We start from the raw sequence: 27,709 nt of genomic DNA, 5'->3' as shown, positions 1-27,709 counted from the left end.
CACTGATGCATTGATTTAATCAACTAAGACATGTTCTTGCAGAGATGAGATAGAGCCAGCCTTACAAAGCTGCTATTTGCTGTTTAAATTTAAAAGTAAAAAAAAAAAAAAGCCAAAACAACACACAACAACAAAAAACCCAGACAAACCACCACTGCTTTTCAATGCATAATTAACATTAAAAAGTATGTTTTGTTGTTATTTCAAGGCTGAGTATCCTATTTGGATGATGTAACTTTAGGCCAGTCAATCATGGCACAGCAGAAATTTGAGTGAGCTAACACTCTGTACAACCTGCACTCAAAAACCCCAAATGATGATGAGCTATCCGCTTCAAAACCTATTAGAACAAGCTGACTCACAGGAGCAGAAAAATGACTGTACCAACATATTTTCTCCCTCTATAGCATATGTCAGACAGCTTTTCATAAAAAGCTGCTGGGTTGAACTCAGAGTTCATATTCTCCTTGCTGCAGTCCATGAAGTTTAAGAGTGGCATATTTGCAAGGGCAACACTGCACAGATGTTCCCACACCTGATGCTTAGGGGTTAGGTGGTCCCTCATCACATCAAGTTGCAGCCAAAGGCAGCAGCAGCTGTTTGTCACCAATGCCACATTCTGCTGATCAGCTCATACTATGAGCCATCTCTGTGAAAAGCCGAGCAAGCCACCTCCACAAAGCCTCTGTGGGCTCCTGAAGGCACTCCAAATGGTAGCAGTACTCCCAAGAACAGAAGAATATCTACATTTCAAAACAGAAGCATGACCATATGGCATGCTGCCCCATTTCAGCCACCCCAGCTGCTCCAAAGGTTGCTTACAGCCCACCATCATTAAGCAGATAACCTGTAGCCAGTGCCTTCAGCAATGAAGCTTTGAGCTAGTTCATTTATCTAAACTATGGACATATTCAGCCAGCAAATAAAAGCTATGTCAACATGTCACGAAGAATGACTTCCAAAAGGGAGGCTCCCCACTGGCCAAGGTCTTTGAATATTCAGTTCTAGAACAAGTACATCCTACATAGCCCACCCTGCCACAGCAAGTGCCAAAACCACGTCTCCAGCACCCACACCTACAGACAGCACTTTGAATTGCTGCCGACAGTCAGGCAGAGAAACTGCAGTCAGTTTGCTCTAGTTTCTTACTCATCCCACCCGCTCTGATGGCATCGACCTGCAATCTGAAGTCTGGGACCCATCCAAGGAGGCTTCTCAGAGGGGTCCTGTATACAGCGTTCAACACAGTTGAGCTGGGATGTGCCCAACACAGGCATGTCCAGCGCAAGATGAAGCTCACTGAAAACACCACGAACTCTCCGCTGACACCCAGGGAAGCACTGCGAGCTGTGAGTGCAGCCCGTGGTGTACAGAGCAGCAGGACAACAGCAAAGGATCAGCTGATGGCCACCTGGGCCAAGGTGGACGTGCACACTGCTGCATCTCAAAGGCACAGCACTTTGCTCTTCACAGGGTAAAGCCGAGCGTTTGCATCCATCTGGGTCACATTCACTGGACTAATTTCAACTCGCTTTTTTCTGAAGAGGCTGAGGAGCCCAGGTAGGTATATTTGTATTGACACTACCAAAAGTGTGTCCCTCTGCTACCAGCTAACTGAAGCCTCATGAACAGAAGGGTACAGTAATACCATGGCATCAAGGAGAAAAACAGGGTTGTTTTTTTAATCATGTCAGGTTTTTCATGCCAAAGTCTCCATTTCTTGCAGTCAAGGAAAGCTTTGCCTGCTAAGAAAACACAGCTGGGACTTCACAGGGCAGATGTTGGGGCATCTTACAAGTATCCTAAATCCAAATGGACACCCAGAATTTTGTTTGACATTAACTTTAGAAAGCTGCCAAACATTTTTATGAACTCACACACACTTTTCTTCTTTAAAAAAAACTGGAAAGAGACTGCAATGCTCAGAGGGACAGGTTGTCTGCCATAAGCAGCCACCTGGACTTCTGTCATAGTCCACATACAGCAGTGACACCAGTTGCAGCCGTGTTATAAAGGCAGTCGAGGGCACCTCTACAGAATCCTTAGTGCAGCTTCCAAATTTGACAGTGGGAAGCAGCACTGGAGGGGTCCTTCAGGGGAAGCTTTGCCCTTTATATTTTAACAAAAGAGGGAAGTGTTTGGAAACCTTCCCTTAATAGCTAACTACAACTTGTACTTGCCACTACCTTAGTGGCCAGGACATTTGAAAGGAAATGTGCACCCAAGCAAGGAAGAACTGAATTGCCTGCCGACTGAAACAGTTTTTTTGGTAAAAGAGGGTTCAATTAGCTCCTATAACTGTCCATAAGAATGAACAAGAAAACCCTCACAGACGAGACTACATCCACTCTTCTCCTAGTAGCAATCATCTGGTGAGCCATCCACTAGTGTTTTAAATTTTAACAGGTTTGAAAAACCTTTGCAAAAATCTAGAAAGAGCTCCGAAATGTGCATTGGCTTTGTGACAGTCTCAGTACTGATGAGCATCACGATTACAGAGAAACACCTGTGCTTATCTGACTCACCTGCAAGGTAAAGCGCCAGCTGAATCCTCGGGTCAGGCACCAGAAACAATGACACTGCTGCAGAGGTTTAATTTATTTTAGCCAGAGTTCAAGCGTGCAATTTACTCAGCACAACCGAACAAGCATATTTGCCATTAAATATCTTATTACAACATCTGTGTATTAAGCACTGGGAGTAGAACAAGAAGCAGCTGAACATTAAAGGAAGAATAGATGAGCAGTTTCAGAATACAATACAGCTCTCAGCAACAAAAGGAAAAACAGAAGTGATTTATTTATAGCAACCACTTAAAGACAGCACAGCACAACTACTTGGGGGAAGGGGAGAATTAATCAGCCCTCATTCCAGAGGTCTCTTACTGAGCCTCTTATGAGAATTGTTCTGGCTAAACAGCATTCTGGCCAGATATTATAGCACTGAACAGGTCTGGGGGGCAAGTATTAGCTACACATCACACATACACCTGTAGTAAAACTGCAAGGGACAACTAATAAAAAAAGCCATTTTGCTGTCTAAGTTGTGGTATTTGGAGTATACATTGACAGGATTACCATCTATCTGAATTTTACATCTACTAATAAAAAGTCGGATTCTTACAATTCAGTCCAGAGGAACTATTTCTTTTCCCTTCTTTTCACCTCTCTCCACTGGAAGGGAGGAACTGAATAGTGCCAGGGACATAGGTTCAGCTCTACCCTTAAGTCCCTTTAAATCAATTTCCACAGTGTTTCTGTCTTTTTTTTTTTTAGGACTATGACTGTATTAAGAATTAATTTTCAAGTATCTAGAAAGATGGCATTCCCCTTAAGACATACTTCCAATGTATTCACTTCAATACGGATATCCGGTGTACTAAAATTCACTAAGCACAATTAAATTCGCCATCTTAGCTGAAAAAATTCCCCTAGAAACAGAGGAGCAGAAAACTCCCAAGAGTGGTGTACACTGTTTATTCAGATCCCAATTCTACTAATCCAAATGAGAGAAATACCATTAAAACTCTTCTATTTTGAGCAGTCATTTTCTCCACAGGTAAAGTGATATTTGAAATATGCTCCCAGAGAGCAACAGTGACCTCCAGTGGAAGCACACTGGCTTCCAGGTAGGCTCCCCAGGCCCAGGAAGGTCCGATAGAGTACACACCATGCCAGGTTGGACAATTCATTCAAAACTGAGAGGTAACCTCACTTCTCCCTGCTACATATAAAATATCATTGACTGAACACAGGTCTCCAAGCACATTTCTCTACACTGGAAAACCATCCCTCTTCCAGGCAGCACTGACATTTCTGGAGCAATCACAATCTTCAAGATTTGCATTATTCCACATCTACTGCCCAGAGCAGCATAGGGTAACAACTAGAATTAGGATACAATTCCAGTAAGCTTTGTGAAACAACTCATAAGACCATTCATCCTCACCTCTGATTTCAAGATTCAAGTTTTGATAACGCAATAGTTCTATAGAAATTTGGGAAGGAGGGAAAAAAAAGTGAGGTGAAAAGAACATTCCTTTTATTTTTGTCTGCATTTTGCTTCACACCAAAATGTACATTGGATTAGAAATGCAAGAGGCCATAAATGACTTAGAAATAACCTTTCTCCCTATTGGTGCTACTAAAAATACAAAGTTAAAACATTAAAACTTGGCACCTCTACAGTAATGGCCATGTTTTACCACTAGCCAATAAATATTAAGTCTGTGTTAACCCCAAGAAGAAATACAGAGAAGAAAAAGCTAAGGGTAACCTTCAACATTTTAGATACTGTCTTTTCCCACTTTTCTTATGCATTCTACCTCCCTTAACCAGTTCTCCCTTCCCATCAGTCCTAGCATTTCATTAGGAGATATGAAGAGGTCTTCCAGAACATAGGATATTGGAATGGAATAATTCAGCTTTGTTGTACAGACAATGCTCAGTTGGCTATCCTACCGCTGCTCTGGAAGAATATCATTACCAAAAATCTCAAAAGAAGAGTTTTGTGTGGAAACAAGTCCCTATAGGAAAAAAAATTGGTAAGAACCATTGGTAAGAAATTTCACCAAGAACTGAGCTACTGTTTTCTTGCTCTTGGGAAAAGCTCCCAAACACTGAAACAAAATGTTTATCCTCAGCCTTGGGTTATCCAGCTACAGGTTCTTTTACATTAAAAGCAACAGTCTCCACGGCAAGAAACAAAACACATACAGTGAACTCCTGGAGTGTGAACAACAGCTTCCAGCTTGTTTTCTTAATCAGAAACATTTACCTCTTTCTAATAAAATACATATGCTATGTAAGATAGATCTCATATGCACGCCTATGTATGTTACTGATATATCAATACTGCTTGTTGTATGTATACACACATACATAAACATATGCAGATACACACAAATTATAATATGCCAATTTGTTATTACTATTGCTTGAAGTTTGGCTTTTGGCAGAAAAGTCTGAGATCTCAGAAACTTTAAGCTTGAGCCACCTTCATTCATCTCAAAGCTGACACAGAATAGCAGCTTGGAAAAAATATAAATCTTGCCTCTGTCTCTTCTCTTTGAATTATGACTCAAGCATTAAAACAAGCCACATCCAGCAGTAACCCAAGTGGGTGAATTTATATTAATTAGCCTGAAATGCTGACCTTAAAAGGCAATTTTTATTCTGACCAATACTGACTTGTCAGGACTTGCCTTATTGTTCCAGAGCCTTCAAGAACAAATCTATCAGCTGTAAGATGACAAATGAAAAGCAAATCCTCTTATTTCTGGAGAAAAAAATAATCTTGCCATAGCAGAATACAAGGGAAAACATCTGTAGCAGTGGCTACTCCCACCCACTAACGGGCAGAGCTGTTGCAGGTTGTCACAGTCATTCAGAGCCTCTCAGAAAGCCAAGCTGGGGGTGCCCATTCCCTGCCTTCTCCTCTCTCTGAAGTCTCTCACCAAGACAAGACAGGAAAACTCAGTTAAACAGCCTATAACTACGTGTAAGAGATGCTAATGCACAAATCAAAGACGACATAAGATGTCATTTGTCACGCACACCCTTCTCTCCCTACATTGACCAGATCAAGAGAAAAACAGACCCAGAGGTTTCAGGGGAAAGAGCAACCACATAGGGGCAAAATCCATGAGGTTTGTGAAAGAAATTAGTTTCACACAACAATGAAAGCCAAAATAGAGTATTAGAGGGGTAGCCATTAACAGAGGCTTGCTGGAGTATCTTCTAGAAAGCAGCTCTGCTGTTTGTGAGGTAGACGCTCGTTTAGTGGAGTGAGAGAAAACCATTTATTTTGCTGTGATGCAGCCTCACAGACAAATTAAAATGCAGAAAATCAGTGAGATCTGCAGTGAGGCTCCACAAAGCGCACAGTCAACTGACAGAGCCATCTAGTTCTGCTAAGATAAGCTCAGGTTTCCTGATACAAAGAAACCTGGTACTGTTGCTGGACTTTACGCTCCAGCAAATTAGAGCTGGACTCTAGAGCTCAGCTGGATCCAGCTGTTCAATGATGAAACCAAGGGGTTACTCCCTTGGAGGCAACCCACAAAACAGCTGATGCAACACTGATGCCTTCCTGCCTGATGTTCTGGGCTGGAACCAGGTTATCTGTGCCAGGGTGAAGGAGTTCAGACAGGCCTGTAAACACACAACCCAAGACCAAGTTTCTATCTTTTTTTTTGTTAACATGAACATGTATTTGTAAACATGCGCTCTTTCTGGCCCACATTAGCCATAGTTCCTATCAACCATACTACCACAGTGATTATCATCCCAGAGCCTGAGGATGCTGAACGAGGCAGGAAGGGATCAAGCAAACGCTCTCAACCAGCCAGCCTTGCTCACCATGACAGCTCCATCAGTCAATTAAGTGCTTGGTACCTTTTGGGGGTTAGAGCTCGTCCCACTCTAAATCTCTGTTTTCCAGCCAGATGAGTGGAAGACACCACAGAAGCACACTTCTTGCACAAAAAGAAGTTCTAGTTGCTCTTGCTAAAAGGATGTGAGCAAAGAAAGCAAATGACACCCTGCTGGGTCTCACAAGGTTTACAAGCAGAGGTGCAGGCCAAGGTAGAGATCCAACTTTGTCCACACCACAAAAGAGAGAGAGGAAACGAGAAGTCTTCTCCTCTGTTCCTGTTGAACCTCTGTCTCCTTGCAAAAAAAAAAAAAAAAAGAAAAAAATACAAGGTCACACGTTGCAATAGGCTTACATGAGCAGGCTTCCTTCAATGAAAGGAGAGCAAAGGTTGGGCAGCTACGAGTAACCATCCGCAAACGGCACCACTTCTGGAGGAATAGCTCCTGAGCATCCTGCAATAAGTTGTAGCAAGACTCCTGCCCAGACTGCCACGCAGAGTAGAGAGCAGTGGAAACATCTTGAGCACCCACACTGTTTTTCTTCATAAATAATCTACCTACTCATTCCAAGAGGAAGACTAAAGCTTCCGGGAGTGGGAACGCATCCTCAGAAAAACAAGGTGCCAAGCAGATCAGGGAGAAAGAATAATTTTGCAGACCACGTTTATCCTGAAGGCTGAAAGTTGAATCCCCTGCTGTTGAATACAGGATTCCTCCCTTTAAAAAATAAATAAATAGTAGGGCATGGGGGAGGTACAAATTACAACACATTCACATCCAATTATGAAGAGTTGCAGCTCTGTGCAGTGAAACTGCTTCCCAGGAGGGAATTTCACAGCAAGTAAAAAAAAAAAAAAGTATAAAAGTATTCATAAGTATTAGCAGATGCCAAAATTAGAGATAGTTACCAATTTGGAAGCCAAAAGGTCAAAAAAAAAAAAGCACATCTGGCCTGTGAGTAACTCGGGAGGAATTCATTTACACGAGGAACGAATGGCTGACAGAATGAACACTGCGGTCAGCACAGAGACCACAGGCTGAGCACACGAGGCATCTGAGGTCACCAAACAGAACCAGCAAAGGAGAGGTGGAATCAGCTTAGGACATTCAGTTATAGGCTTCAGACAATTTTATGACCAGATCACATTTTTTTGAATTAGTCTTCAATCCTATTCAACAGAACTATTTTGGAAAAATTGCCATTGAAGAAATAAGTATAGTCCAATGCTCAGACAAAATTTCAAACCCAGTAGTGTAGAAAGAAGCCTAAATGCCTGTCCTAACCAAAAGATGCATTTGAAGAGTCACAGGTTGCTCACTTGTTTAAAAGTCCTTTCTGCTGAAGCACTGCTCTTTCCAATCTTCACTTTGTGAAGTCTGCTTAGATATCAGCTTTCAAATTTGGTAGCTCTGCAATTGAGTACCATTTAACTTCAAAGGAGCTAAAGATATTTAAAACATTTGTGTTCTTGAATTTCAAAAGAGGAGAAAGACTTCTTGGCAAGAGTGACAGAGGACAACTGTGCACCTTTACCCATATCTCCCAAATTCCCCTACCAAGGGACTACCTGCTTTTGAGTCTGCCTGCACATCCACTCACATGAGCACGTCTCTCAGAGACCTACCAGGAGCTGAAAACTAAGCTGCATCATTTCAGTTATATGGTGAACTGAAGTGGCAAGAGAAAGGCTTCCCTGTCACCTGCAAGCTTCTGTTCAGCTGTACCTATTATGTCTCTCACCAGGATACCCTTCTCTAGAGATAAACAGACCACACACAACTCTTGCAGACTGCGCATTTCACCACCATTAGGACACCTGAAGCTCCCAGTCCCCCTGTTCAAAGTGGTTTTGCTTCTGACATCCCACAACATAAGCGAGTTTCAAGGTATTTTTCTTTAGAAAGCTATATACAGAGGTTTAGACTAAAGTCTCCTCATCAGCCCCCTCCTTTGCAAAGTACGATTTTGCACAAAAAGTTACAACATGCCTGAGGAAGGTTTATATTTAAACTTGGGTACAGAATCTCTGTATGAATGAATATTTCCTATTTTCCATAAAATTGCATGAAAAACAGTTTACCAGCTTAGCTTATACTACAATGTTTTCATTCATAATTTTCAGTGTATAAGTTTAGATAAACACCCAAGCATTTACTAACTGTCCATGTGACATCAACTGCTCAGCATTTGGTCATAACACTCGACCATAGTCTTCTTGGAATTAGTCAACAATAGCAGCGAATCTGTCACATAATGAAACAACTGTTCTCATACACTCACGTCAACTGTAACTGCATGTATGAATCTTTCCTCGTGTTCAGAAAAAAAAAAATCTCTACCAAACCCCCAAAATAAAACATTATCTGCCATCCCTAGAAAGAACAAATTGTATGATAAATATTCTCACATCATATCAGATTCATGAACACATCCCTTGATCTGACCCTGCACAACTCCAATGCAGACAGATCCCTCTGCTCTCCTACTGACCCCAGGATAAGCATAAGAGTCCTTAGTTATGAAGTCACATGCGAAATCTATACCTCTTATTCTGACTTTCCTTCAGGTCCTCACCACTCAATATCGCAGCTTAAAGCATTCATTTACTCTCAGCCCTTAAATTCTAGATTAAAAACAAATATAAATGCTTACAGGATCAAGACACAGGACTACAAGACTTCATTTCTCCCTGTCAGCTTCATACTACCCGCATCACAAGTGCTTGTCCTTAACTTTGGTTTTCAAGGCAATTGTGCAACACTTAATAGCAACAATTGTTAGCTTATAATTGAAGAGGAAGCATTTATTTCAGAGCTACTGTAACTGTGATCTAACATTTTGAGTCTCAAATCTATACTAACAGATATTTATAATTCAATTCTGACAACTTCAGTGTTTTCTTTATCACACTTGGGTGTCTATGCTTTTACACCAGTCACGACTGCAATTCCTGCTCATCATGAGCTGCTTTCATTTGCATTACTCCTTGCACAACACAGTTTTACTTTCAAAGCAAACTGCATCTCCCAAGCCTCATGTATTTACAGAAAACACAAGCAAGCGGGAAAAGCAACTTTGAAGTTCATGTCTGTTGCTGCAAACAAGCCCAATATCCCAATTCATAATGAACTTTAACCAACTGCCTGAGAAACCAGAGTCTTCTCAAGGCTTCAGTCTCCCTCTGCCTAAGGAAGTGAAAATTGTTTTACACCAAGTTTGTATTCAAGTGCACCAACCCTGACAACGTTTCACGCCTCTTTTATCCCACAGGTTTAGTATTCCCTTTTCTTCCTGTTCAACCTTATGACAAACCAGTTTTGATGTCTGCGTTCAGTTTTCATGTCTTAGCACTTGGCATGTTAGTTCGACTCTCCCCATGAAAAACCAGATACTAAACTGGGTGTTTTTATACAGCTATTACTTCAATTAGTATTTGTGCTTTCACAATGCCTAAGAAAAAAGTTATACAGCTATACATGACAGCAAAAGGTCTCCTTTGAAAAAATATTTTAACTTAAGGTTGAAAACACGTTCGAGATGTGTCAAGAATAGCCTTCATGTGTTTTAGGGGTACCAAAACCAAGAGCAACCTATATACCTGTTTTAAATGTAGTTACATTCCAAAAAGTCTGAAAAATCTCAGTATTATTGAAGGCGTAGAGTCCTGGCACACTAACACAGCAGTAGAGACAGATGAAGCAGTTTAAATTTTCATTGAAGGAAAAGGTGAACTCAGGATGAAACCAAGAGCCACAGGTGGTAGTTTCAAGTCTGATTTTGATGGGAAAAATAACTGGTCTCAACTACACAAAACATACCAAAATAAGTAATTTTCAAAAAGCAAGCATTTTGCTCAAAACAAGACGTAATTTAATATATAGTAGATTTTAAGTCTTGTAACAGTGATAATATTCTTAAGGAGCCCAACATAACATATTTATAATAGATAAAAGTAATGAAATTCACTTGAAAGAAAATAGTCGACTACCATGAATGGAAAAGTTATTATGGAGCCAAGATTCCTGTGTTCAGGTTATATTAATACTTATTCCTTAAAATAACAAGCCAAGCCATTTTCGGAGATATCAGCTCCTTTTTAACAGCAAAGAACATTTCATATCAACTCTAAATTAAAACAACCTATGATATTCAAAACAAGCTCTCAGACTACCTTGTTTATTCTGCCCCTTCTAACTTTAGCAATTATAACTGTCTTAATACTAAAGCATTGCATTCCTAATAACCTAATACACAAGGACATTGAGTACTAGTCATATTTTGCATTTCTATTCTCACGAAGTGTAGTGAGCTCTTAGTGGAGACCAGGTATAGGCTCTAGTACGCTAGAACTGCTCTTGTAACAAGCAGCCACGATACAGTTGATACTCTCTAAAATAGACTATATTGGCTTTGGCAGCACCAGACTGTGTGACACGAGACAAAAATTGAAACTCCACTCCTTTATAGCTCCTTTATAGCAGGACAGAGCTGCACCACACTTTCAAGGCAAAACAATGTTCTTAACTGCATAAAAGAGATCACACAGTTGAACTGCATCAACAGTCTTACTTGACTAAGACATTGGTCTCAGTTGTGCCAGCTAGCACCCAAACCCTCCAATGCAGCCACCTTCACCTCTGCTTTTTAAACAGGGATAATTTTACTGTTGAAGACAATCAAAGGTTTAATTAACAATTCTCTATTCATGCTCATAGATAATCTGGTAGATCTCATGGAAGCATAATTTGTGCTATTCAGACCAAAAGATAACACCACATTCACCCCATGAGAAAACAGGAAGGAAGAATCCCAGAAACTATCACTTAGTTTCATCTTCTTTAAGTTGCATGTAACACCTTTTATATTCAGGTAGTACTGCTGGGATCAGCAGCTCCTATGCTGCACGGCCAAGCCAAAGGTTGCAGTTGGGTGGCAGTTCAAAATACTCACTCCTTTGAAGTAATTTAGGTTCCCAGATCAAAGTGTGTGTCTCTTCTGCATGACTCAGCATGGATTCACTTTGTCTTCTGTAAAAAACACAGCACCTGGGCCAAACCAATACATTACACACAAAGAATTGGCAGTGTCCTGTTTCCCATAGGCTCAGAGCATGAGTAGCACAACACCGTGTCAACCAACACCACGGGACATGGATTTGCCTGTCAGCAGCACACGAATAGCCGGTCACAGCAGCATCTGTTAGAGATGTTGTCAGGTAAACTCTTCCACAAGGGGAATTTTGTTGGAGTGCCAGATGTTCAGGGTGGCTAGTCATTGTTCAAGGGTTTTGTTCAGCAGATACCTTCAATGCACATCTTACCATCTGCTGACAGAGGTTCTATAACAAAGAACTAAGTTTTAAAACAGCTTCTGCATTTCCTTCCTTTCCTAAATTCCTACTAGTTAATATGCTCTGGTGATAACTGCTGTACTGGGGGTAAACTTACCATAATCTCTTATAAGCAGACACCTTGTCTACACCATTTAAGCCATTCCTTGGAATGTTAAACTAAAAATGGTATTTCTTCCCATAAAGGCTTTCTTTGCTGTATTTTAACCCAGAATTATACTAAACAATATCTTAAATTAAAACAGATAGAGTTCAAAGTTAGTCCAGTTCAACTGGCTAATAAACAAAGAGGTTATTGGACTGCTAGTTTCACAGCCTGCATAAACTTTAGAGTTAGAACACAGGAGAGGAGGAAAACAAAGAAGTCAGTTTTAGCCAAAACTAGTCGAGGATCAACAAATACTTTCACCTCCTCCTTCCGTGATTGCTTCTTACTCCTCTCTCCCACTCACCTACCACTAATACCCTCTAGTTTTGTTTGCTTTCTGTACAGAGGACTCTACATAGTAAGGCATCAAGTTTAGAACTGCAGAATCAAATCTTGTTAATTGCAAAATACTACAGATAGTCCAATACCTCCAGCAATGGACTGAAGTCATATTAAATAAAAACCCTACCGTGTTTAAGATAGAACATAAGTTTAGTAGCCCAGTAGGGAAGATTTAAGTTGATAAGATTAAAGACACCACCACAGAGCAGCCGATGCTGGCTAGAAGCTCACCTTTCAACCAAGGTAATGCCACATATGCATAAACTCCCGGTTCACGGACTGCTTTTTAGCTTAAAGCTCATGTTGAACAAGATATACTGAAAACCAGCCATGGTAATAACATATTTCAGAACCCTGTAGGTATACTCAAATGTATCAAAAATATCCAACAATTGTAAAGACAAAATACAGAAGTTTAAGTGAAGCATCACTACTTGTAAAAATTATAACTCATACAGACAGGAACTTTAAAGAGTTACTCTCATAATTGCCATGACACCCAACATCAGTACTACACTTAGATCGGTGCATCATACCGAATTACTCAGTTGATTTATCCGTTAGGTGCAGTCAGAACTCAGATGTCTCTTAACATATGGTTCAATGAACAGATATGAACTGATGTTTCCAAGTATTTAGGAAAGAAGCTCCAGTACAATGTCACATATTTCTCATGTGTGAAGTCTATGCAGAGATTTCATCTTTGCTGACTGTCAGTGAAAAGATATCATGAACAATATCTATTTTCAGGACTGACACCAACCTAAAGGATTCGTATCAGCTAGCAAAACTGACTTCAGCTGTTACTCACATCTGCATTTTTTTTGTGGACTATCATCCAAGACTATCGCACATACTTAAACACAGGCTGTTAATAATAAATGCATATATACAGGCAGTAAGTTTACTTCCCTTTTAAAATCATTATCTATCATTTTCCTATAAAGTACATACAGTTAAACAAAACAAACACCACAAGATCAGTCAAAAACCAGACATCCTGCAGCTCAAATAAATACCAAGGAAAGATGGCTCTATAGTCCAACTGCCTGAAAGAACCACATGGTTTCAAGCTGTAGAAAGTGTACTGAAAAGGAACTCTACACCGTTCTGTGTGCTGACCTACCAGAGCATGATGGGTCTCCTCCACACTAGTGCTAGACTTCTGTGTTTTCAGTACGTCACCATAATCTGCTGCATCAAAGTTAGTCTTCCACACCATCACCTGCAGAAGAAAGGCGAGTGACTAAGTTATTTCTATCTAAATTTTCCATCTAAATTTGCTTAAAGGTCTATTTTGTCAATAGAGTCAGCAGATGCACACCAAAGCTTACTTAAGAAAGCTTTGCCATCAATTAAATTAAGGATGTTATTTGTAAATATACTACTAAATACAGACACAGCATAACTGAGTTCTCAGTGGGTAAGTGACCTAGGTCTTCCAGCATTCTTTGGGTTAGGAACATCATGAAACTAAAGCTACCAGGAGAACTTCAAAGCAACACGCAGAATATATCACTAAAGCCACAAATATATCAAGATACCATGCTTAGCGTTATAGTAGTTATCAGTCACTCCCCAAATAACTAGTCACTGGTTTATCATCAGATTCATTCATAGAAAAAGGAGAGTTAGTCCTTTGAGACTAGTGTTATAAATCTTGAGGTAGCTTGCCAGCTTAATACCAAACTGAAATACCACTTATAGGCTTCTTCTCTCCATAATGCAGTATTTATTTCAGAAAAGAAAAGAGGCCTCTAACATGTAAGTCAACATATCAAGAGCAAATCTATGGAGTAAAATCGTTAGCAACAGTTCTAGAAGTCTAAAAAAAAAAATTAAGAACAATCAATCAACTGTTTCAGAAGTTTGATACATCTATGAACCCAGGCAGCTCATCTTGGTTATCAGAAACATCAGTGTTTATTCTTTACTTACAAGTTTTCATCCTTGCTTTTCCCACAATAAAAACAATTTTTCTTTTGTAGCTGCATAGTTAAACAATGAGGCCATTTCAGTGTGCAACAGGAAAAAAAAAACCAAACTATGCTCTGTTACTGTATAGATTGTCTCTTCACTGCTAGCAAGGGTGCTGTTACCAAGACTGGCATTGCCACCTAGTCTGACCTGGTGATTAAGAGCAATGCAGCACAGTTCAGCAAAGACTGATGGCAGAACAGTGGATACTTACTCAGGTCACTACTTTGGGTTGAAGTCTGTCCATATCGGTCAGCGGGGCAACTCACACTATGTTAAAACCCACATGTATTCACAGCACAGAGTGCAAGTGACACCACCTGATTCCAGCAGACTCAGACAACAGGCCTGTTTGCAGTTCAGTAATTAAACTTTCTTTTTTAGACAGGGCACATGTCTAAATTACCCCACAAAAATAAAAACTATTGTTATTTCTCTTGTATCCAGAAATCTAGTGTTCAGCAAGGTCCAGTCCACTGAAAAAGCTTTTGTATATACACAACTGGCAACTTAAGACTAATGTTGTTTTTAATATTATACACACATATATTGTATGTTAAAGTTCTTTCTCCATGCACAAAAGGATGCACTGCCTGCATTTTCAGATACAAACCTAAAAGGAAAGAGGCAATTCCTTCCTGGGAGCTAAGAACAGGAAAGCCAACGGCCACCGCTCCTAATACACACAGTGCAGAAATGTGCAACCTGGACCTATGATGGAAAGGGCTGCCAAAGTAGTCAGAATATGACCATGTGCCATAAATGTACCTTTTGGGAGAGGCACTGCAATTCGGTATTTCAGTTAAACAATATCAGGTGATACTTTGCAATAACCACTACTTTGTTTAAAAAATCCCAACCATAGGAAAGACAAAGAGGGAGCTGATAAAACAAAAGCCTCTTGAAGGAATCTACTTTACATAATAGAGGAATGTAGGCTCACATATCCTTTTAAGCAGAAAAGGAAATAAAAGTCAGCTTCTTGGCTATGCCTAGGTACTGAAGGCAAATAAAATTTTCAGTTTTCTATTGAAAATAAGTAACGACAAATTGCTATATAACTGCAACTTCCAGCTACATCAGGGCTTTTAAGGAAGAGAGAAACAGCAAAAAGGCATATTTATTTCTTGTGTTAGATAAGCATTTCAAGAGCAAACCTTAATATAGTGACCCCAATATAATTTTATAAGACGAAGACCAGGATGCATCTCTTCAAAAGCATCTGTTTAAAGCTTTAAATACAAAGTGGTTTTAAGAGACAAGATAACAAGCTATACCATGTATCTAGGCAAATGTATAAAATACAGAAGCTCACATCATGAGCTACAACCCAGGACTGGTTTCCTCCTCAGTAGTATACAACTGAAAACAAACATTGCATATAGAACCCAGGAAGTCATTTCAGCATGGTCCAGACATAGCGGGTACATTTTTGCTTTCCCCCACTAACAAGAGAAAACAAAACCCAGCAGCTTTTAAAAAACAGTAAATCTGAATTATAACTCAGAACCAGAAGGAAGAGATTTTCCCTTCTGCCCTAAGTGCTTAATCCACAAAAGCCCTTTACCAGTAGTATGAGACCCCCCGGTTCTCAATCTTAGTGCACACATGGAGGTCAGCAGGGAAACGTCCAGCTCTGACACAAAAAGTTCTGCAACTGAAGTGTTACCACAGCTTTGCACCAGGCTCCCATTCATACACAGACCTGCAGCCTGTATTCATGTCCAGACTCAAAACCATCTGGCCTCAGCCACTGGAGAAGGCTTAGCTGTGGCATCTCAAATAAGACTGAGGACAGATCTGCAGGAGGAGAGCCCCGAGGAATATGAAATACAGAGCACCGTAAACCAATGGAGCCCAGAAGGATATCAGGGGAAGCATCCCTGCCTGTATGCCTTGTCCTTGGTGTCTCAGAATCAGCCAGTGGTAGATCAGGAGACAATCTATCAGCACAACCCATGATATTCAAGGTATCTCAACACAGCCATTTGTACACCTGTCTTAACTTATTCCCCAGCAGCAGATGCCTCAGAAATGCATTATAACAAGGGCTGTGTATATGGTAATATTTCTTCTGTTGTATATACGCATTCCCAGATAATCCAGCTGAAGTGCTTCCTCAGCAAAAAAAGTCTATGTTTAACATCTCTCACTGTTTTTAGTATTTGTTTTCTCTTTGAAAGCAGTAAGACGCCATGGAAACAGTAACAATAAGACACAAAACTATCAAATTAAACTAGGCAGATACCTGTTCATCAGAACCTCCAGAGGCAAATAAGTCTCCAGTTCTTGAAAATGCTACACAGGTTGCTGGTCCCTGCAAACAGATTTAAAAGATGGGTTTAAAAATAAGTAAAAGAAAACAAAGTGTTATACTGCTCCATTCCTTATAGCTTTACAAGGTATTTCTTGTTTGACACCAGCAATCTAAAGGCAACATTTAAAAAGCTCTTATCTGTCAGGTAAGTGGACCGCAATTAACATGCTAAGCTTGCTGGTACGTACTTACCATTTCCCACATTTTTGCCCCCAGCTTGAGACACCCAGTTTTCAATAGCCATGGCATTAAGACAGAGAGAAGAACACACCAAGTTTTACAGCTTCAGGCTTTTCCTTGTTCCCTCTCAATCATTCTCTCTTCCCTTTAGAATCAGAAATGTCTAAAACTGTTGCTCATTTATTAAAAACAGCAAAACTGCTGAGTTTTGTTAAATGTAGCCCTAAGTTAGCTACCTGACAGAAAGGTTTAAAGCAGAAAAGGATGTTTAAACACACAGATACACAGAGCAGCACCAAAAGGCATATTGAGAATGATTGTTAGATATAAAATACTCCCACTACTGACAACTCTAAGCATTCACAAATCATAAGCCATAGCCCATAAAACTATAATTTTTTAAAAACAAATTTGAGGAGTTGCAATTGGCCTTCCAGGCTTCAATTGCCAAATCCTCAGAATTTACATTTTCCATACTCTTCCGCACACCATGAATGCTAGAACCACAAAAGGAAAATGCACTAAGCCAAGATTTTCCACACAGTCGTGGAACACCAGGGGCCAGAGCTTCAAACATTGCCCAGAATCCTCAAGACACTGACACCCCAAGACAACATATTTCATGGACCACTGCGTGCACCAGATTCACCATGGAAAATACTATCTCTCCCCACGTGTACCAATTAATTTGGCCAAGGTTAGAAGCATTTTAAGTCAAGAAATCTGTACAAACAGAATAACTGAACACATAAGATCCAGTATTCAGAGCAGAATCCAATTACTCATTTTATTTGAGACCTGGCAGTCAAGAAGCCCACAAAGTTTTCAGCACAGGAAGAAGAAAAAGCCAAGGCTACCTGAGGAGGACTGGTGAAAAGAACATGTAGACAGAACAGCATCAGCAGAATACACTGTATTTATACATTAGCTTTATTTCCTGCATTCTGTAGTACTGTCTGGAGTTTTGCAGGTGGCAGTTATTCCCTTCGGATGCCAACTAGCAAGACAAAGTCAGCACAGGGGAGACATCTAAAGGCATCAGTAACAAAACAGAATCACTGCTACATAGCCCCTTACATGTGGAGTAGGTGGCCAAGCAGTGACAGATGCTTCAAACCAAACAGGTACCTGCAGCAGCACAGGAAGACGCAAGCAGCAGGCAGGTGCTCCTTACAACACCATCATTTGCCATTTTTAAGCTACAGCCTGATCACCTACGCAGGTTCGTGTTCACTGTCAAGTTCTTAACCGACAAATAGAAGGCTGGCTTAAACTGTTTCTCTCTTGGTAGTTTTACAGAAGAGATGCCAGAGTTAATGCATCCAGGATCATCTATGTACAGCATTGGCACTTGCATTTTGAAGCCTCGCTCTTAAAACAGTTCTGAGAGACTTTAAATGGTGCTGACTGCTACAACATTGCTTAAGAAAAAACATACATTTCACTTCACGTGTCCATTTTAATATGTTCTCGGCCTTTTGGAAAGCACGCAGGAGGACACACATGGGAGGCTGAGGCGGACGCTCTCAGATGCAGTTAAACAGAGCTGGGAAATCGTTATTTGTGTTCGAGCACAGGCACAAGAGACAAGCTGTTCTGCTTAGAATAAACAGCTGAGAACCCAGAGAGTGAAGTTTTATGTCAGCTACTGAACATGTTGCTTTGCAGACTGCACTGAGCTTGAGCTCTTGCCCACATTGGAATGGGCAGAGGCAGGAATGAGCATTTGCAGAGGCAGCATATGGCCAAGTTTGCTGGGAAAGCAACCTGAACTACTGAGAGGCTGAAAAAACACAGCCAGAAAAGCCACAGCCATCACCAGAAAACTCCACCACACAAACATACACCTCCTGACAGGAGTTATCCTCTTTCAAGTAAGCTAATATATCTCAGAAGCCAAATAAGAAGCTTCTCCTCACTCTGTATCAAGTTGCAAGGATGGACTATTCTATTAAGAGTTCACATCTTCCCAATGGGCATCACATGGTACTCTCACATCCAGTTTGTTTCTGGTTTCCCTTCTTTTTCTCTTACTTCATAAAAGTGAACTCATCATTATAAATTCTGAAGGTAGACAAATACCCGAAGACTGTATTTGGGATAAACACCCAACTCTCACAGCAACATCTGTCTCATAGTTCTGTGTGCTTCCAAACAAGCTGGCACGAGGTTACGCCAGCAAAACTACAGTCTTGATGTGGTCACTCTCAGTGTGAAGAGTTTCAGCTTCCTTAAAACACATCAAGGTGTTTCCATATTATCATTTCACCCGTAGTGATTTCAAGACATTTTGAGGACTTCTAATCGCATCATATCACTCAAGAGATCTTGCCAGGATTGATCTAGTAGCAACAGTTTAAAAATGCAAGCACACTCATTAGTGTGACTAAGTTTGTTCAACTAACACAACATTAAATAGTGCAGATATTTCAAACCAAAGACACCGCCATCAGTCAGCTGAGACAAAGTGTGATTCTGCCTTTGGCTCCCACCCACCTTCCTCTGACCACACTGTCAGGAATGGAGACTCACTTAAAAAATGCAAAAGCACAAGACAAACAAGCAATAAGAAAGGGCAGAAGCAAGTGCATAGCCAGAAAATGCAGAGTGATGAATAGTGCTCAAAGATAACAGAGCTGAGGGTACAGAAGCTGCACTCTGACTGTAATAAACCAGTCAGGGTTGGAAAAAAAAAAATATTCCAGACATTGCTTAAGACAAAATGTTCAGGAACAAGCACAAGTGAGGAATACCAAAGAGGAGCAATGTTTCACAAAATTATTTTTATCAGTCTAAATATTTCAGTATATTTAGACAAAATTTAGCACAACACAAATCACATCAAAACAGGCAGTGAAGTGACTCCAAAGCCATGGCATTCTGAAGGGAGGGAAAAAAAAAAAAAAGTTCAATAGAACGTATTCCTCCCAAAATAGAAACTGATATCAAAGACTGAATGTGCCTTTACAAAGACGGAATGTGCCTTTATAAATTGAGAGAAGGGGAACAAACAAGTCTACAGGCACAACATCCTCCACAGAAGATATGTTGACATAAATTAAGTGAAAAGTATTTTTGCTATATACACTTACAGCACTCTTCCCGGATGTAACAGGTTTGCTATAGCAACATACAAATAATAGTCTGCCAAATACTCTCACAATTGAATATAAACACACAAAACAAAAATAAAAAGCTACACATGCCAGCAATTAGACACAGCCTAATTCCCATTTGTTCCAGGTAAGCACAGCAGAGATCCAACAGGTTTCTGATGCAGTCCTGGCCAACAGGTATGTGGTCAAAGACTGCAGCATTCAAATATTCCTTTGGATTTTTTTTCCTTTACATTTACTGTCTGCACTAAGATTGTCAAAAAGTAGCAGTTGCATGTTCTTCTATACAAGCTATAGGAATAATTTTAAGCTTATTTGCCATGCAACTAGAACATCTGTGATGCAGCAGCCTTCTAAAGAACCACTTTATTCTTCTTTCTGTAGCAAGAAACATGCCTTTTTATTAGTATTTTCTGAGGGTTCAGAAGTTCCAGTTCTGCATCCTCATTGTGCTTGGTGCTGCACACAAGCTGCTAGCACCAGCCTCCAAATTCCTCCGGCCTTTTGCCTTAAATTAAGCAGCAAGGTGCAGAAAGAAGGGATTGGACAATGAGATAGAGCAATTTGGCAGTGAGGAACATCTCCATTTAGTCCTCAGCAGGCCAGCAACATGAGGACTGTCAAGCTTTTGTACATGTCAAAGTTTGAAATTTTAATAATAATAGTTTTGGCGATAGTGGGAGAGAGCTGGAGAAAGTCTGAGGGAAAGTACAGAAGACAGCAAGACGCAATCCACTGGAAATGTTAAGTGGGAAAAACATCTGCACTAATCAATATTCAGCTCATCTCCTCTGGCAACAGAGCCCCAGGCAGGGTGGAGATAAGCCCCAGGGAGCCTTGAAAAGGACAAATAGATCACACTGATGCAGCAAAGAAGCTAGAAACAAAAAAAAGGAAGCCATACAGAAGGATGATAACAGGATCAAACCTACTCCTTTGCAGCAGCATTCCCAATGAACAGGATTCAGGCAAGGGCAGCTCGCCATGCCATGGTAGCTGAAACACCAGGTGACATCCCCCTTCTAGCTGCATGCATAGGTGAGAAGGGCGAGGCACAGCATGTCACACAGCCTAACTTATGTGCAGACTACCCCCCAGAGACAGACCTCCTTGTTTTCCCACTTCTTACAGATTGAAGCTAATGATCACAAGGCCTTTATTGCCCTTGCCATTCACAGGTTGATCGACTTACACAAAACATTAAGAGTGGCCTTAGAAAAAGATGGTCAGAAATCTTCTGAATGGCTTGAATGCATTCATGGCCTAGAGACAGGATCTGAAGCCAGGACACAGATTACAACACTGAATGAGTGACTGGCAGGATGCCAATAGCATCAGTAACAGCTGACATGGGGATGACAAGAGACAACAGGAATAGCATCCCTGAACACAAAGCTTTCAAAGGTGGAGCTAAAAATGCATGTCTCCAAAATAAATACTTAAGAGAAAGGCCAAGAGTTTAGTTTAGAGAAATGGAAATATGCCTGGAGCAGTCACACCTGCATGCAGATAGCAGATGAATGTGTACTATCTAAAAATAACAAGTGGACAACCACAGAGAAAGCTCTCGAACACCATTTCCTCCCCCAGAGAGCTAAAAGAGGACAGAAGGCACACGATTTCAAGGACAGCAAGGCCAACACCAGCAGTCCATTCAAGTGAAGAGAGGCCAGACTTGAGAGCTTCAGCTAGGAACAGAGCTTCAATGTAACAGAAGAAAGAAGAGCCAGGCTGAAGAGGGTCCAGGAATAAACCAGAAGAGAGCAGCTAAATGACACACAGTCTGCATGATGAAAGGAGAGGCAGAAAGGAAGGAACCTGGAGAGACAAGTGGGGTCAAGGACATCAGTAGGGTGGTGGGTTTTTTTTTTCCTTTAAATTGTAGGAGAAACTAAAGCATACCAGAGAAGAGCCAGGTAACAGAGTAAGGGAGGTGCCAAGAGCTGGAACAAAGCTTATCTAAAGGATGCCAATAGTTGAATTAAAAAAAAGCTTCCTCTTCTGTTGCCCACAAAAGGAGACATGGAATTGGGAAGATACAAGTCAGTACATTCAGTCAGACTCTCCTGGAATAGATTAACTAGTGTAAAGAGAAAAAGGAGATCAGAGTGGTAACAAGGTCTGAGAAACAAATCCAGCAGCAACCAGCACACCAACCATCAGTTCAAGACATAAAAGAAATAATAATAAATAGAGCAGCCATTGCCACTGTTCACAGCACTTTCAACTGTTTCATATGACAGGAAAAGAGGGCAAGTCACACTTGGACAGGTGAACACTGAAATGACAGATGGTAAGGGAGCAAAAGATGCAAAGAAGAAATGATCAAGAGAATCAGGAAAACACCAGGAGCAGGTAAGAAACTCAATAAATGCATTAGAGTGCCAAAGAACTTAGAGGGCCTGAGACAAGATGCTGGATGTTATGTGTCTTTCACCTATGACCTGGTTTCAGCAGCAGAGAAAGTGCTGAAGAGTTCAGGGAAGACCAATTCAAATTAACAGGCCTTTTGGTAAGGTGGGAGCACTGAGCCTGTATGTCAGGATCAATGATGAACTTGCACCACAGAAACCCATAGTTACGAAGATCTGTTCAATCTCTTCAGAAAAGGTAAAAGACAATAGCAGGATACTTAGGAGAAGAGAGCTGAATTCAGAAAAAACAGAGGCAGGAAGAAATACAAAGTGCAAGAGAGGTGACAAAGTTAACACACTTGTTTCACAGTCCGGTACAGGATGCAGCATGGATCCTGCAGAAGCAGCATCAGCCAGGAAAATCAAAATCTTAGAGAGAAGAGCTAGGAAAAAAGAAAGAACTACAGAAGCCATGGATGTTTGCTGTCTTTTTAGAAAGAACACAGATACCCCAAAGATGATTTGGAAAGGGAAAATGGTGTCAGCAGAGGTATTGCACATGGGCAAATCAAGAGGTGCAGGACAGAGCTGGGTACTGTCCTCAAGTGGGGATGGAGTAGAAAGCTATAGGGACTGTGTAAAGAATCCACATCTCCAACAGTAAGGACAAGAAAAATGTTTAGATAAAAAGGGTAGATTCCTAGAAACCACACAATGAGGGTGGTAACACAAAGAAGAGAAAGGGAGAGGGAAAAAGGAACCAAGGAAAAAAACACAGGGGACAGAGATGGCAATGGCAACAAGGGATGTTTTCATGCAGAAAACCTGACAAGAAGTCACAATGATTTTCAGTCCACTGAGCTCTGAAAAAATCCTATATTACTACACAGAGCAAGACTGTCATGCCTGCACCGTCCTTTGCCAGGAAGAGCTACAGCCAACATAGGGAAAATTTATACTGATAACTTACAATTGAATCTTCAGTAGCTTTTTAACTCCTAAAAGTTTCAGTTAAAAAAAAATACAGAGGAAGAATAGAGCACTCCTGTTTCCTTTTAATACTCAGAAATGCTAAACCCAAGTCAGCTGCGTGCTGTTTGCAACACACCCTTCTCTCCCTTTGTTGGTCCAGTTATGTGCAGCCCTGAGGTGTCCTCACACCCTTCAAAGAGAACTAAGCCTGCACCCATGCTTAATGCCACTTAGACCTGGCAGCAGACAGGAAGAGAGCACATTGGTTTCCTGTGCACCTGCTCAGAAGATCTTGCTCTTCAGTAAGCCAGCAAAGCAGAGAGCGCTTATGCCACCCAGGTAGGTAGAATGCAGCTACTTCATGGTTCAAGTCAAGGTTGCTTGGATAATCGTAACTTCGCATTTTCTGTCTTCCTACTTATAAACATAACCATGAAGATGTTTTATAAATATTTACTGAGATCTTCCATTCCACTAAGGAAGTCAGTCTGAAGATGCTCTAATGCAAGGTTCCCAAAGGGCAGACAGGCACTGTGTACATACCTGCTCTCCTCTCACAGCTCTCCGGAGGTGACTAACAGGCCCCAAAACATTCTGTTCCTTGACAGTGACTCAGTACCAGAGGTGGACCTACATACCAACCCACTGTCTCATCTGTATGGAATTAGGCAAGAGCACTTCACAGCTTGAAGCACTCTAGAATTAAAATATGCAGCACAATACAGAATGATATTTCACAGCTGCAAGATGTCAGCTCTAAGCTGCAAACTCCTGTCTCTAACAACCCTTCTGCTACAAGGAGGCCAGCTACAGTACAATTAAAGACAGCAATGTAAACTTGGCAATGCTCCCTATGTAAACTACAGCTAATCAGCTGCTAACAAATTCCTGGCACTCCAGCAGTTACGTCAGAGTATGTCTAAAGGACCTTAAGTTTCTTTCCTTCAAGTGTCTACTCGCATGCAGCCTTCCCAGAACAACATAACAGCGATCAGCTGTCAAAGAAGGAACAAAGTCTCAACCAGCATACTCACCCACACAAAGTCACAACTCAAGAATGTCTTCAGAACAGGCTGTTCATTTGGTGACTAACCTATAGCCCTCACTTAGAAAGGCTAATCTGCCTAATGACCAAAAAAATCCACACCCACTTCATTTTTAGCCACTTTGAGATACTGGGAGAAATCACAGTGAGAAGGGAAGAGAAAAGAGCCCTCACTACTAAGTAGCCTGGGTTTATCTACAAGCAGAGCAGGCTAGAGAAGCAACCAGTGAAGGAATCCATCCCAGCAGCTTCTGATGAAAGCAGGGCCTGTTGTCACTTCTGGTTGCTTACTGTCAATGAAGCACAGGTTATCACACACTTTCAGTGTAAAAGATAGATATCTGTTAATTCAGGCATTAGAAGAAACAACCCACAACAATACAGCACACTGGCAGAGGGAACGCCAGCCAGGGTGTGCTAGGGCTGGTTCCACAGCTGTCTTGGTGCGACACCCTTAAAGACAAGCAGAAAGCACTACCAGCCACTTTTATACTTCTACTTGTTTCCAAACTGAAGGAGGTGTAATCCCTTAATGGCAACCACTCTTCAGCTGTGCCAGCATCAAAGCATTTCCAATGCCACTTAGATGCCTAGAAAAGAGCGGCAGACATTGTCTTACTGATCTGAAACAGTGTTGGGGGAAAAAATACAGAACTTCAATTTTGAACAGATGATTCACAAACCAATTGTTTTGTAGAAGCCCTGAGTTAAGTACAGCATAAGCCTAAAGGGACTTTTTATTTTTTAATTCTGAAAACCTCCATCACCATAATGAGTTTTGGACTTTCACTAAAAGCTAAACTCTTTCTTTTTTTGTGCCGCTGCACTGGGTGAGGAGCAGCCTACAGCTCAGAAGGGAGGAAAACAGAAAGCAGGTTCAGCCTCCTGCTGAACAATAACCAGGCACATCCCTTCCCAAGGGAAGGATGAAAGGTATAAAGATCCAGGGTCCCACCACACTTACCCTTTTCTAGAAAGCTACTTCCTAAGAACTCACTTGGGAAACTAACACGAAAGACAAACACAAAAACAAGATTAGGACAAAAGTTAGAAGCCTTGCAGCCCTTATCTCATAGGAGTACCCACTTAGTCCAGTTTTTAAAGTAAGAAGGTTTTATGCACCCAAAGTTTACTTGTTAGGATAAGCAGCATTTGTTATCTTTCCCCCATCTTTTCAGCATTTGAACCCTTTGGTTAGTTTTAATCAGATCTTTCCATGAAGGAGAGCTTTAAGGATAAGGTAGTCCCATTTTTCCATCTGTATTACAAAAAAGGAAGCGACATTTTTAGACAGACAAGGCAGTCACTAAAAGCCAGAAGAAAACAGAATTATCAGTTTTGCAGCTTATGCAGCTACCATTATTGCCCAGAACCATCCCCACCACCCCCAGCAGCTTCAGGCTGTTATTTTCCCCAGCTAGTTTTGATGCTTTAAGAATCAGCTCCCATTATAACAGAGACAAGTGGGTTAAGGATTTCTGTTCTCTTTGTCCCTTTGGAAAGGGAATATTTAAAGCAGGTCTGCTTTTTCATGGCTTTGAGCCCCACTCAATGAACAATGAAATTAGTCTATTTGTTTTCATTTAACATTTAAAGAGAGCTCCAAGCATTCATATAATTAACCTTACAAGCAACACATCCAGCAGCATAATACTAACAGGCCAATCAGTTAAGTTTAACCAACCAGCAGCATTTATCATCTTCAATTATTTAATTCAGTCCTATAACAAATGGAAACATGTTCCCAAATCCCAACCCAAAATATACTTCCTCCATTTTGTCACTATTGTCCTTAAGTCTCCTATCAGGTGAATACTATTTAGCTTCACAATACCTGTGTCAGGGGACCAAGTGTTATTTGCACCACTCTAGAGAGGGAGACAGTTGCAGCACAGAGAGTGCAGAACACACGCAGGATTAGGGTCTAGGGCGCAGCTCTGACTGTGCCCCTTTGTTCTTAGACTCGCATCCTCAATCCTGGAGCTCCCTTTGTCTTCTTTTCCCATCCTCTCCATTCCTGACTTACCTCTCTCCCTCCCCACATGCCTTCCCTTCAAAACACCAATGATATAAAAGATTATCAGTAATACTATCATCATAATTTTATGCAAGGAAGTTCTTCAAAAGATTTTTGGCCATGAAGAATGAAAGGTTAAAGCACAGATTTGCCCAGTTTGCTATGGGTTTGTACGTTACTGTATAAAAGGCTTTGCCTCACCTGGTGACCGTGAAGAGTATAGAGGAGTCTTCCTTCTAGCAAGTCCAGAATTTTAAGAGTTGAATCATTGGAAGCAGTAACCAGATAGTTTCCAGAGGGGTGAAAGGAAAGACTGTTTACCACAGCACTGTGCACTAAGGATGGAAAAAACGTATATAATAGTCACTGAGACCAGTTTACATAAGCCCCAGGGCAAAAGAATAAAATAAAGTACAAGCACATTCCAATTTTCTGTTAGAAAGTTTAACAGGAAAATTATCATGGGGGAAACATTCCACAAAAACTCTCCAAAGCACTGGAGAACAAGGGCAGTATTCAATTCTTACAAAAATAGGCACTAGTTTATTGAAAGGAAAAAGGAAGCTTTGCCAATTATTCTGGGAGATTTAAGGCTACAAAAGCTTCCAGCATAGCCCCAGAATGTAACTATACAGGCAAGTGAGCTATATGATTCTGAGAGAGCTGGACATTGATGTATTTTACTACTATGGAGCTGCTGTTCTCACTCCCAAGTCATTCTAGACTAAAATCTATATGCTAGTACATTAAGGAAAAGACTGAAATCACAATGAAAGAAACACTCAGAGCTGGCATTGCACAGGTTCTTTTGGTTTATTACCAGACTCTAACCAAGATTAAAAGAAACTAGGAAAGAAGAACGGGCAACTTGAAAATAGTCCAGTACAAACACTATTTCTTCAGACATCCAATTTGTCTCACCAAAAAAATTTAAAACAAGTATGAATATACAAACTATCAAGAGTGTGAACTTCCAGTAGAGCAATGCTTCCTGCATGAAAGACGAAGCCTGAGAGTTATTTTGAAGACAGCTAAAGAAAATACTCTAGGAAAAAAGTCAAACTACACTTAAATTCACTGTAACATTAAACATCTACCTAATGTAGGGCATTTTTCCTGTCTCCCCAAACTTTTACGAAACAGGCTATTGAACACATTTATTTACGAGAACAAGCAGTACTTACATACACACAGTTTTCTGGGCATATTTGACATTACAGAATATTAAGACTATGCTTGAAAAGGGTTTCATATATCCAATTATTCTTAATTATACCATGTGCCCTCCAAATGTTCTGGTATTTCAAAACTACTACTACTAACACAAAGCCCCAACTAAATTTATGTTCCCTTGAGAGTCTACTGTGCATTTCCAATGCAAACTGCATGTTAAAAAACCTCAAAATACAACTTTAAGCACACTAGAACCAATATTATTTTTGCAGATGTGGATTTGAAGCTGAAATCTGAAATTACCTTGCTCAATTGTAAACCAGAACGTTCAACTGTAAAACAA

General features: G+C 40.7%; 1 protein-coding gene across 5 annotated transcripts in view; it reads right to left on the bottom strand.

The window, feature by feature from the left end:
- The window catches only part of POC1A (POC1 centriolar protein A), a 56,477-nt gene that overhangs the window by 14,918 nt on the left and 13,850 nt on the right, over positions 1–27,709 (bottom strand). For 4 of the 5 annotated variants that reach the window (XM_065642441.1, XM_065642437.1, XM_065642438.1 and 1 more), the window contains 3 exons: positions 26,395–26,528; positions 16,441–16,509; positions 13,342–13,440 (listed from right to left, as the gene is read on the bottom strand). In XM_065642441.1, the coding sequence (XP_065498513.1) occupies positions 13,342–13,440; positions 16,441–16,509; positions 26,395–26,528 (302 nt within the window). Of the gene's footprint in view, positions 1–6,405; positions 6,669–13,341; positions 13,441–16,440; positions 16,510–26,394; positions 26,529–27,709 lie in introns of those variants that run through there. The other variant, XM_065642440.1, reaches the window with a different exon arrangement.

The sequence above is a fragment of the Caloenas nicobarica genome, chromosome 11 (genome assembly GCF_036013445.1).
Source record: "Caloenas nicobarica isolate bCalNic1 chromosome 11, bCalNic1.hap1, whole genome shotgun sequence".
Taxonomy (NCBI): domain Eukaryota; kingdom Metazoa; phylum Chordata; class Aves; order Columbiformes; family Columbidae; genus Caloenas; species Caloenas nicobarica.
The sequence above is the reverse complement of the archived record's forward strand: the minus strand, read 5'-3'. Positions and strand labels throughout refer to the sequence as shown.